This window comes from Oncorhynchus nerka, linkage group LG17 (assembly GCF_034236695.1).
Source record: "Oncorhynchus nerka isolate Pitt River linkage group LG17, Oner_Uvic_2.0, whole genome shotgun sequence".
Taxonomy (NCBI): domain Eukaryota; kingdom Metazoa; phylum Chordata; class Actinopteri; order Salmoniformes; family Salmonidae; genus Oncorhynchus; species Oncorhynchus nerka.
Window position 1 is genome coordinate 50,917,000 of NC_088412.1, and position 13,008 is coordinate 50,930,007.

The following is a 13,008-nucleotide window of genomic DNA, read 5'->3' on the forward strand; positions in this document are numbered from 1 at the left end:
GGTGGACGCTACAGAGACAGAGCTAAGTTTAGAACAGACAATCAAAACACCCTGTCTAAATAACTTTCCCCCCCTGCCTGGCCTTAGAAACAATGGGCTGCTGCTGCTGATAATGTAGCCTACATTGCTGCTGATAATGTAGCCTACATTGAGAAATTTGAGGTCGATAGTGGCAATAAGAACATTGACATGTTTTTGGGTTTGTTTTGTCAATAAGAACATTTACTTAGCAGGACGAAATCTCTTTTTCAAGTGTCCCCAAAACCGCCCCCCAAAAAAAAAAAACAATAATCAGTAACAAGAATTATATGGCAAATTATTGTCTAATAATAATATAAAACATTTCAATCTCATGATCTTTTATTAGCATTTTTTGGTTAGAGCTAGTTGATTTCTGGTAGGTTATTCAAGTCCCCATCATGTTTTGTGTTGAGTTTTCTCGTAATGAGTGATGCTTTCATAATCAGTCATGTACGTGTGTAAAATGTTACAATATTTTGTGATAAAATCCCACAGTGCCGGTTCTAGGGACGCGCCCTTTGATAATCCCACGACTCATGGGTGTGGCAGCCTTCGTCTACTACTACGTCTGACATACGACCACACACACTTCAAAACCGCAACCATCCATCGCAGTTCAGTAATCGCTAAGTCCTCACACCTACAACCGAATCTCTGTGCAACGTTTTGGTTTATAGCCAGTAACTAAGGAGTTAACATAGACCACTCCCCACCCCGCCCTACCAATACCCTAACCGGCCCTACCCCAGACTCTAGTGTGCCAGACTCATTGCGTGAGCTGTTAGTACAACAACCGCCAGAGGTGACTGTTTTGGCTATTAACGTACTGTTGCACGGCTGAGGCCTTACCGTCTATGGGACAGAGATGACTATATGCGCTCTCTTTCACTGTCACAAATGTGGCTGGTTACAAGAACATAAATCATAGAAATGTGTCTTTATTTGGCAATTGAGACGGTAATAAGAGGACAGAGCATAATAGTGACCATGTGCAGTTTCTTTATGAACATACAGAAATCAGGGACCACATATGTTGACTGGTTTCTCAGTAGAAGAGAGACAGTCTTGTCTCAAACACCAGGCTGGCATTACCTAGCTTGCCTAGGGACTGGGATGCTGATTTCTAGATGAGTGGCCATCTAACAATAGCATAATTAGCATGATTCCACAGTAGAGGGGCTGCCCAGATTAACTATGAGATTAACTCAGAAAATGAATGTACATATCTAAAATGAAAAAAGAGATTAGCGTGAAAAAGACTAGCGTGCTAATTTCCATTCTAGATCTTATAACAATTTAACAAAAAGCTACGAGAGTTTATCGGTGCAAGTAAATTGGCATTGCACATATTTGATAGATAGAGATACTATAGTGCCATTATATTAATATTGAAGAGACATTTTACAGACTCATCTCTTGACAGGCTGGACATTAGAGGGCTGGAAACAGGTGAGCTGGAGCTGCATACGGCTCTTAAATTTATTCAGCAGCTCCTCCAGTAACCTAGAGAGAGAGAGAGAGGGAGGGAGGGAGGGAGAAGACAAGAGACAGACAAGAGGGAAAATAAGAGGTAGAATCATCCCCACTGTACTGTGCAGGTTGGCATTTTTCATAATGAATCTTGTTCTAGTGGCAGCTTGAACCTTAACGAATGACTTACTTTTTGTCTGCTCCGTTGTGTAGCTGGGGAAGGACCTCCAGAGCCTGCTTGAAGCTGGCGCTTAAACAAGATATACACAGTTAACACAACACCACACATACCAACAAATTATACTACACACACAGAAGGAGAGAGAGACATACCATAACACAAAGACAGACTCATATTAAGTCACAGAACCTGATTAAACCAGTTGGATTGCTGGTAAAGTTCTGCTTAAGTCACAGAACCTGATTAAACCAGTTGGATTGCTGGTAAAGTTCTGCTTAAGTCACAGAACCTGATTAAACCAGTTGGATTGCTGGTAAAGTTCTGTTTTCGCTTCCTTTTCCATATACCACCAGGTGATGACGACTAGAGGTGTGGGGAAGATGAATGTGATTTACAGGAATGAAAGTGAGAGTAATGTATAATCTCTGTAATTCATGTACATTGGTATAGTATGAACAGTGTATGGAAGTGTAGTGTATGTGTACGTGTGGTAAACAGGTGTGTAGTGGTGTACAGTGTCAGTGGGGGTTCTATGGGCCTTACTGGCTCTCAGATGACAGGTAGGAGGCTACAGCATCTCTCAGAGAATCTATCTCCAAACGGGCCTGCAGAGAGAGAAAGAGAGGGATGAAAGAGGATAAAGAGAAAGAAAGGAATGGATAAAAGCATATACGGATATACTTAGGGTACTTAAAGTATCAAAGCTGTAGAGTGAGCAGTATATAGTAGTTTCACGAGTCAGGATATGATCCAGATGCAGACACAGGAGGTGAATAGCTCGATACTCAGAATATTTATTATACAAAGGGGCAAGCAAAGGGCAGGTCGAGGGCAGGCAGTGGTTCGTAATTCAAGGCAGAGTCAAACAGGGACAGAATGGCAGCCAGGCTCAGGGTCAGGACAGGCAGAAAGGTCAGATCTGGGAAGACTAGAAAAACAAAACTTGAGAGCAAGAGAAACAGGAACAGGAGACACAGGGCAGTGAGACAGAGGTTTAATCCTAGACACATGGAAAGTGGGATGTATACAGAGGGTGCGGGGCAACAGAAGACGAACAGCGATGGGGCTAAGGACTTTAGAGATGGGGAAAGGGCTGATACCCTCTGCCCGAGACGATAGATGGGGAAAGGGCTGATACCCTCTGCCCAAGACGATAGATGGGGAAAGGGCTGATACCCTCTGCCCGAGACGATAGATGGGGAAAGGGCTGATACCCTCTGCCCGAGACGATAGATGGGGAAAGGGCTGATACCCTCTGTCCGAGACGATAGATGGGGAAAGGGCTGATACCCTCTGCCCGAGACGATAGCGGGTAGCCAGGGTCCGGCGCTCTTCGTAAGACCACCTCCAGGTATCGTAGACAAGCGGACCGCAACCGGGCCCCGGCTACCAGCTATACCTCTTCCAGGTATGCCGACAGCGGTGGACAAACATCTGGAGCCGAGGGTGTTGACCTCTTCCTCTTGCTCAGGGAAGAGCCAGGGCTGATGTCCTCTGAGTGCTCCGTGGGTTGAGAGACCAATGGCCGAGCAGGGAAGGGTGTTCTGGGCGTATTCCACCCACACGAGTTATTGGCTCCAGGTGGGTGGGGTTGGCTGAGATGAGGCACCGAAGGGACATCACCAGGTCCTGATTGGCAAGCTCCGACTGGCCGCTAGATTCAATCCAGGAGGACTGGCTGGCTGACGACCCAATGAGGTTGCAGAAAGCCTTCCAGAATCGCGACGAGAACTGAAGACCACGATCCGAGACTATGTCGACCAGAAGTCCATGGATTTGGAAGACGTGCTGTACCATGAGTTGGGCCGTCTCCTTGGCTGAGGGTAACTTGGGAAGGGGGATTAAATGGGCAGTTTTGGAAAACTGATCCACCACCGGTGATGTTGCCATCAGACGGAGGGAGACCAATGACAAAGTTCAGGGATATATGGGATCAGGGGCGATGAGGAACAGGGAGTGGTTGAAGGAGGCCGGCTGGAGCTTGACGCGGAGTCTTAATCTCACCCTGGGGATTAAGACGATGGGAAAGGAAAGAGCAGGGATGCAGCTTTTGGTCCTGGGAAGAACACTGGGACAGGACGGCCCTCACTCCAACGTCCGAGGTGTCAACCTCCACTACGAACTGACAGGACGGGTCCGGATGGATTAAGATGGGGGCTGTTGTGAACCGATGTTTGAGATCCAAAAACGCCCGGTCAGCAGCTGGGGACCACGTGAATGGAACCTTGGGTGAGGTGAGTGCAGAGAGGGGGAAGCCAGGGTGCTTTAGTCCCGGATGAAGTGGCGGTAGAAATGTGCAAACCCAAGGAAACGCTGCAGCTTCACTCTGGATGTGGGGCCACTCCACCACCGCTCTCACCTTGTCCGGATCAATCTAAAATGTTCCCGGCAGCGATGACGTATCCCAATAAAGGAGATGGTGGAGCGATGAAATTCACACTTCTAGTTCTTCAGGAGGTGCTGGAGGACTTGTCAGATGTGGAGAACACACTCCTGAACCGCATGGGAATAGACAGCGATTTTGTCAAGGTAGACAAAGACGAACCAGTTCAACATGTCACGGAGCACATCATTGACCAGAGCCTGGAACACTGTGGAAGTGTTGGTCAGTCCGAATGGCATAACCAGACACTCGTAGTGCCCATTAGCTGTGTTAAAGTCTGTCTTCTATTCGTCTCCTTCCCGTATCCGAACCAGAGGGTAGGCGTTCCGAAGGTCCAACTTCGAGAATACGGTCTCCCCCTGGAGATGCTCGAAAGCCGAGGAGTAGTAGCGGGTAACGGTTCTTTACCGAGATGTCATTAACTAGGGCAAGTGTTCCGCTAGCGGAACCCCTCGACAACATTCCACTGAAAAGGAATCGCACGAAATTCCAAAATATTTTTTTGAAATATTTAACTTTTACACATTAACAAGTCCAATACAGCAAATGAAAGACAAACTTCTTTTTAATCTACCCATCGTGTCCAATTTCAAAAAGGCTTTACAGCGAAAGCACAACATATGATTAGGTCATAGCCAAGTCAAAAAAACACAGCCATTTTTCCAGCCAAACATAAAATTAATCACTAACCTTTAATGATCTTCATCAGATGACACTCATAGGACATCATGTAAGTTTTGTTCGATAATGTGAATATTTATTTCCAAAAATCTCAGTTTACATTGGCGCGTTACGTGCAGGAATGTTTTGATTCCAAAACATCAGGTGATTTTGCAGAAATACTCATAATAAACATTGATAAAAGATACAAGTGTTATTCACAGAATTAAAGATAGACTTCTCCTTAATGCAACCGCTGTGTCAGATTAAAAAAACAACAACAGAAAAAGCATAATCTGAGTACGGCGCTCAGAGCCCAATCCTGCCAAAGAAATATCTGCCATGTTGGAGTCAACAGAAGTCAGAAATAACATTATAAATATTCACTTACCTTTGATGATCTTCATCAGAAGGTACTCCCAGGAATCCCAGTTTGACAATAAATGTCTGATTTGTTCCATAAAGTCCATCATTTATGTCCAAATAGTCACTTGTTGTTAGCGTGTTCAGCCCAGTAATCCATCCTCATGAGGCGTGAAAAACTCAAAAAGTTCCGTTACAGGTCGTAGAAACAAGTCAAACGATGTATGGAATCAATCTTTAGGATGTTTAACATAAATCATCAATAAGGTTCCAACCGGAGAATTCCATTGTCTGTAGAAAAGCACTGGAACGAGAGCTAACTCTGTCGGGAACGCACATCACGAGCCTGAGACACTCTGCCAGACCCATGACTCATTCAGCTCCCATTCCCCCCTCCTTTATAGCAGAAGCCTGAAACAAGATTCTAAAGACGCTTTACATCTAGTGGAAGCCTTTGGAAGTGCAACTTGACCCCATAGACACTGTGTATTTGGTAGGCCAGTTCACTCTGGGCATGCTATTCATCAAAAAGTGAAAATGCTGCCCCCTATCCCAAAAAGGTTAAGGCCCCAGTAGTCGACACACGGGCGCAGGGTTTTGTCCTTCTTCTCCATAAAGAAGAACCCTGCGCTGGCAGGGGAGGAAGAAGAATGAATGAACCCTGCTCCCAGAGAGTTCTCAATGTACTCTTCCATGGTCCTGGTCTACGGGCAAGACAGGTAATAAAGCCACCCCAAGGCGGTTTAGTGCCAGGGAGGAGGTCAATGGCGCAGTCAAACAGTTAATGCGGAGGAAGAGATGTGGCGCGTGCCTTGTTGAAAACCTCCCAGAGGTCCTGATACTCCACGGGAACTGCGGATAGAGATCCAAGGCTTTCCGAAGGAGGATGTCCAGGGGCGGGCTGCGCTGCCCTGAGGCAATGTGCATGGCAGAACGGGTTCCAACCCAGGATAGAGCCCGTAGCCCAGTCGATCAGGGGGTTGTGCCTCTGGAGCCACGACAAAACCCAAAACCACGGCTGCATGAGGACATTCAATGAGCAGGAACCGCATGGACTCACTGTGATTCCCTGACACTCGCAGGTTAATAGGAATAGGACTGTGGGTAACCCTGCCAATAGAGCGTCCATCCAATGCTCTGGCGTCCATGGGAACGGAGAGGAGTTGTGTGGAGATACCCAGCTCCGACACCAGGGTAGTGTCTATAAAGCTCTCATCGGCCCCAGAGTCCACAAGTACCTGGAGAGATTTAAACCGGTCACCCCACAACAGGATAGCATGGAGAGGAGTATGAGTAATGGGAGCTGGGAAACTCCCTGTATGACCCACCAGCGTATTCGTACCTACTGATGAGCCTGGGCTTTTTACTGGACAGTAATGTAATGTCCTGAAATTCCACAATACATACAGCTTTTAGAGCTCAGTCTGTGTAAACATTCCTCAAGGGACAATCTAGCCCTGTCCAGTTGCATGGGCACCGTATGAGGCGAGTCGACAGTCCTCAATGATTTCTGAGGGAACTTTGGTGATATTGGAATCTCTTGGGAATGCAAGCGTCACGGATTTCCGGGGTTCTTCGGAGGCGAGGGGAATATCGTGGACGGGTGCGTGTGCCCGGGATCAGACCTTTCTCTACTGCGTTCCAGTAGTCGCCCAACGATCCTTATGGTCAAGGCTATGAGAGAGTCGAGGTCCAAGGGCAGCTCCCGGGCTACGAGGTCGTCCTTAATTCACACTGATAATCCATGAAGGAACATGTCGAACAGGGATTCTGGGGTACAGGCACACTCAGTGGCTAAAGTGCAAAAGTCTACTGCGTAGTCTGCCACACTACAGGGGTCTTGACACAGTTGAAGTAGCTTTACGAGCCACCTCTCTCTCTCAGACAACAGAGAGTCGAACACCTTCCTTACATCTGCCATGAAATCCTCCAGCCTAAGGCAAACAGTGGATTGTTGCTCCAACACCGCCGTAGCCCAGGCGAGTGCCCTCCCGGAAATCAGCGTTATAAGATATGTTATCTTAGAATGGTCAGACAGAAATGTAGAGGGATGCAGCTCGAAAATGAGGGAGCGCTGGGAGAGAAACACCCGGCAGCTTCTGGGATCACCAGCATAGCGCTTCGGAGGAGGTAAGCCGGGGTAGGCTAAGGAGAAACGCCGCTGGTAGCGGGGTTACAGAGAGTCTGGGAGGTTACCGTAGTGGCTTGCTGCCTGGTAGATAATCTGCAGAATAGCTCCAGTAATGCATTGAAGGTCATGGTGTTCTGCCATGGTCTGGAGTCTTTCCATAAGCCTATGAAGGCACTTCCAATGTCTTCCAATGGTAGCTCCTTGGGAGAAGACGGCGTTGCAGAGCTGGTCAGAGTCTGCTGGGTCAGTCATGGCCAGTTCGTACTACCACAACTCAGGATATGACCCAGATACAGAGACAGGAGGCAGATTGTATAATAAATATTCTGCATATCGCACTAAGGGGCAGGTAAAGGGCCGGTCGAGGGCAGGCAGTTCGTAATCCAAGGCAAGGTCAAACAGGCGCAGAACGGTAGGCAGGCTCAGGGTCAGGACTGGTAAGACCTGACAAGACAAGACATACTTGCAATAGACAAACATAAAACGCAGGTATGAATACACAGGGTATAATGGGGAAAAATAGGAGACACCTGGTGGGGGGTGGAGACAAGCACAAGACAGGTGAAACAGATCAGGGTGTGACAAGTAGGTAGTACAGCTGGTTTGGAAGAGGTAGTTGGGGGTTACTGTGGTCAGTAAAAGAGGGTAAATCCCCACACAATTGGCCCATTTGACTTACCCGAGAGAGTGGCAAACTGAAAGTGTGTGTGTGTACCTGTATGGCCCCGTTCTTGCTGAAGGAGGAGACGCACTGCATCAGGCGACTCATCTCTTCCGCCACAGCCTCAATGATTCTACTCAAAACCCTGGGAACTAGGTCCTTAGACACTGTAAAGACCTAAATTAGAGAGAGAGGGTTAGATTGGAGGTGTCCACTGATTCAATGAATTATGTAAGTCTACTGATTTAATGTAAGTAACGGTGAGAGGTTCTAGTCATTGTACAGAAAAGAAGTGGTCTAAGGCACTGCATCGTAGGGCTAGAGGCGGGTCATGTTTCGGAGGACACGACTCCTCTTTCGCCTCTCCCGAGCCCGTTGGGGAGTTGCAGTGACGAGAACAAGAACGAAATATGGGGAGAAAAAGTCAAATATATATATATATTTTTTAAATCATTTTAGTCGTGCATGTCTTTGAGTACAAGAATTACCTCTGCATGGACAGTGATGATGTTCACCAATGCTTCTTTCAGGTAGTTCCTCACACCTGTAGGAGAATAGTTTCGCAATGACATCAAAACCCAGTCCAACACCCAAACCTGATAAAATGAAAATGATCCCAGACCAAACATTGACACGTTTTCTTTTACAATAAGATCAGACTAAAATGGAGTGGAACAAAAGTTGTCAAGCTTGGAGTTCTATTGTTGTCTGGCATTAAGGCGGCTCTAGTGTCAAACACACATTCATTTGCAATTTCGACTTATTAAAGCCAGCGTTCTGCTACTTTCTGTTGAGTAAGGATTGGTCATTTACCGGTCTTATACCAGCGCTGTGACTTTTTTATCCTGGCAATTTTATGATATAATTCAAATGTACATGTATTTATTGTTGTTGTTTAAAACAAAAAAGAAGCAAACTTATTAGAATGATTCACCGTCCTGGCTTTATTGTGAGATCGTCCTTGGTGCGCATGCTCATCTGATCTGTTAGATGGTTATGATTATGTTTATAAAATTATATTTGGCAGCAGTATAACGGTGAGTGGGCAATCTCCTATATTCTTTATATTGGCTCTTTGTGCAGCTACTGTGATGGGATGTGTGTTACACCCTCCACAGTCTTTTTTAATATTATATGCACACAGTGAGAAATGATGGTGCCTGTTAGTGTATTTAGAGAAACAAATGGTTTCAATCGTTTAGAATTTGATCAGAATTATTCGCTCTAGGGGCCTCCCGTTTGAGGCGTCACTAAAGACCCTGGACCAATCCCAGCTGGCCGTGACAGGGAGACCCATGAGACGGCGCACAATTGACTCAGTGTCGTCCGGGTTAGGGAAGGGTTTGGCCGGCCGGGATTTCCTTGTCCAATCGCGCTCTAGCGACTCCTTGTGGTGGGCCAGGTGCCTGCAATGTGACTTTGATGAAGTCGAAGGTGTTTCTTCCGACACACTGGCTTCCGGGTTAAGTGTGTCAAGAAGCAGTAGGGCTTGGCAGGGTTGTGTTTCGGAGGACGCATGGCTCCAGACCTTCGCCTCTCCCGAGTCTGAAGGGGAGTTACAGTGATGGGACAAGACTAACTACCAATTGGAAATCACAAAAAATGGGTAAAAGTACAAAAAAATATATAGGAGTTGAAGTCCGAAGCTTACATACACTTAGGCTGGAGTCATTAAAACTCGTTTTTCAACCACTATGCCATCTATTTTGTGAAGTGTACCAGTCCCTCTTGCAGCAAAGCACCCCACAACATGACACTGCCACCCCCGTGCTTCACGGTTGGGATGGGGTTCTTCGGCTTGCAAGCCTCCTAGTCTGGTCTTCCTGGCTGATCGACCTGTCAGGTTGTCGATATAGGACTTGTTTTACTGTGGATATAGATACTTTTGTACCTTATTCCTCCAGCATCTTCACAAGGTCCTTTGCTGTTGTTCTGGGATTGATTTGCACTTTTCACACCAAAGTATGTTCATCTCTAGGAGACAGAACGCGTCTCCTTCCCGCGCGGTATGAAGGCTGCGTGGTCCCATGGTGTTTATACTTGCGTACTATTGTTTGTACAGATGAACGTGGTACCTTCAGGCATTTGGAAATTGCTCACAAGGATGAACCAGACTTGTGGAGGTCTACATTTTTTTTCCTGAGGTCTTGGCTGATTTCTTTTGATTTTCCCATGATGTCAAGCAAAGAGGTACTGAGTTTGAAGGTAGGCATTGAAATACAACCACAGGTACACCTCCAATTGACTCAAATTATGTCAATTAGCCTATCAGAAGCTTCTAAGGCCATGACATAATTTTCTGGAATTTTCCAAGCTGTTTAAAGGCACAGTCAACTTAGTGTATGAAAACTTCTGATCCACTGGAATTGTGATACAGGGAATTATAAGTGAAATAATCTGTAAACAATTGTTGGAAAAATTACTTGTCAGGCACAAAGTAGATGTTCTAACCGACTTGCCAAAACTATAGTTTGTTAACAAGAAATATGTGGAGTGGTTGAAAAACAAGTTTTAATGACCCCAACCTAAGTGTATGTAAACATCCTGACTTCAACTGTAGTTGATTTTTTTTTTTTTTTAAAAACCATACGGTTTGTCTATATATGGAAAAATACACATTTAAACATTTTCACCAATTGATTAGTCGAAATAAGACGACTTTTGGCCGACCAATATTATTATTTTTTGTCGTGGACAGCCCTAAACAAGTGACATCATTAAGGGATCATAGTGACATCATTAAGGGGTCATAGTGACATCATTAAGGGATCATAGTGACATCATTAAGGGGTCATAGTGACATCATTAAGGGGTCATAGTGACATCATTAAGGGGTCATAGTGACATCATTAAGGGGTCATAGTGACATCATTAAGGGGTCATAGTGACATCATTAAGGGATCATAGTGACATCATTAAGGGATCATAGTGACATCATTAAGGGATCATAGCTTTCACCCGGATTCAACTGGTCAGTCATGGAAAGAGCATAATGTTTTGTACAATCAATGTATATTTCCATGTTGAAGCCATGCAAATACTTAGAACAATGTGGACTGCGAACAGGTTCAAGTTAACGTATTTCGCAAAGATGGTCTACATGTTGTTACGTTGTTTCTGTAAGCTATTTAACAAACTATAACGGACTAACATTGCAATTGGAGTTGATGACAATAGAATACATAAAACACACAACTTGAAGCAACCACGTATTTAGCTATGGAGCACATTCTCATTGGCCAGTCAGGGGGCCAAGTCTCGACACACCCACAACTGGTTTATTCATCAAAACCCAGCCCTTTGGCGCCACAGCCAGCAACGGCGGCCATAATTCTGGATGTGAAAATAGCAAAAATAGTTCTGACACAGCCCTGAACCTATTGCGCTACCGTCAGCACTTAGATTGAACATTTTGTTAGATCCGAAAAATGCGCCTGGTCTTTCTAACGAGAAAGTGGTTTATAGACCCACATTCACTCTGGGGAATGGTGGATGTATAAATATAGCCACCACTAACATGTTGAAAAGACAATAGAAGAGTTGTATGCTGGTGTCTGGTACTTTAGGTTAATACTTCCAAGGGGCGCTGTGAGAGTAATACCACGAGAAAAAAAAACAAAAAAAAAAAAACAGTGAAAGTTGCTTTTTCCGCTGGTAATGGTTTGCAGCATGCCCTAAATCACACACACATATAGGCTAGGCCTACACACGCTAAGCCAGTGAAAGTATCATATCCTATTCCTTATAGTTGTGGTTATTAAGTCCAAATGTTCCTGTTTCACTATTAGCAGAACACACACACACACACTTTCACTCCTTGGAGCATTTTGGAGGTGGGGGAGTGGGGTTATGTCAAACACACACACCGATTAACTTCCTGTTCCGTAAGGTACGTAAAACCACCAAGTTTCACCTGGTCTCACTGCACATCCGTGTGCATGTGTGTGTGTGTGTGCATGGACTTTTGCACACACACACCCAAAACCACAGACCATAATGATATATTGTCCATGTCACTACTTATATCAGACCAATTTAGATTGTGTGTGTGTGTGTGTGTGTGTGTGTGTATAGAACGAAGATTCACTGAGAATTCATGTTTGACATTTCCTGCACTGTGCAGATGACACACACAAGGAGCTCCCCCACCCACAAAAATACAAAACAACTTCTTAAGAGAGAATATAGAGAGAAAATGAAAGAGAGAGAGAGAGAAAAAAAATATACAAAGGGTAGACATCAAGCCCATAGAGTATACTCATATTTGAACCCCTGGCTAAGTGCATCCAAGCACTGTTTACAGTAACACTTCAAACAGACACACAGAGACATTACAGTATGTCTCTCCACATATGACATACACATACACCACAAAACACACACAGGGCTGCTCAGACAGTCCCCTGAATTCCCCTGTCAGATTTAGTATATTTTGATGTAAGCCAAAAGACTACATACAGTGCCTTCGAAAAGTTTTCAGACCCCTTGATAAAATAATTTCCCACCCTCAAATCTACACAGAATTCCCCCATAATATCCCATTTACATAAGTATTCAGACCCTTTCCTTAGTACTTTGCTGAAGCACCTTTGGCAGCGATTACCACTGAGTCTTCTTGGGTATGACTGTACAGCTTGGCACACCTGTGTTTGGGGAGTTTCTCCCATTCTTCTCTCCAGATCCTTTCAAGCTCTGTCAGGATGGATGAGGAGCGCTGCTGCACAGCCATTTTCAGGTCTCTCATTTTGCACAGCCATTTTCAGGCCTAAGAGTTCAACCTTGGTTTCATCAGACCAGAGAATCATGGTCTGAGAAACTTCAGGTTCCTTTTGGCAAACTCCAAGCGGGCTGTCATGTGCCTTTTACTGAAGAGTGGCTTCCGTCTGGCCATTCTACCATAAAGGCCTGATTGGTGGAGTGCTGCAGAAGGTTCTCCCATCTCCACTGAGAAACTCTAGAGCTCTGTCAGAGTGCCCTCCCTGACCAAGGCCCTTCTCCCCGATTGCTCAGTTTGGCCGGGCGGCCTGCCCTAGGAAGAGTCTTGGTGGTTCCAAACTTCTTCCATTTAAGAATGATGGAGGCCACTGTGTTGTTGGGGACCTTCAATGCTGCAGAAATGTTTTGGTACCCTTCCCCAG

The 13,008-nt window shown here is 45.4% G+C and overlaps 1 protein-coding gene across 3 annotated transcripts in view; it reads right to left on the reverse strand.

Annotated features, from left to right (window-relative positions):
* Nucleotides 1–939: 939 nt before the first annotated feature.
* Nucleotides 940–13,008, reverse strand: part of LOC115145391 (exocyst complex component 2) — a 90,357-nt gene continuing 78,288 nt past the window's right edge. For all 3 annotated transcript variants that reach the window (XM_029686918.2, XM_029686920.2, XM_029686917.2), the window contains 5 exons: nt 8,359–8,414; nt 7,925–8,047; nt 2,216–2,277; nt 1,682–1,741; nt 940–1,524 (listed from right to left, as the gene is read on the reverse strand). In XM_029686918.2, the coding sequence (XP_029542778.1) occupies nt 1,431–1,524; nt 1,682–1,741; nt 2,216–2,277; nt 7,925–8,047; nt 8,359–8,414 (395 nt within the window). In that variant the 3' untranslated portion in view covers nt 940–1,430. The remainder of the gene's footprint in view (nt 1,525–1,681; nt 1,742–2,215; nt 2,278–7,924; nt 8,048–8,358; nt 8,415–13,008) is intronic.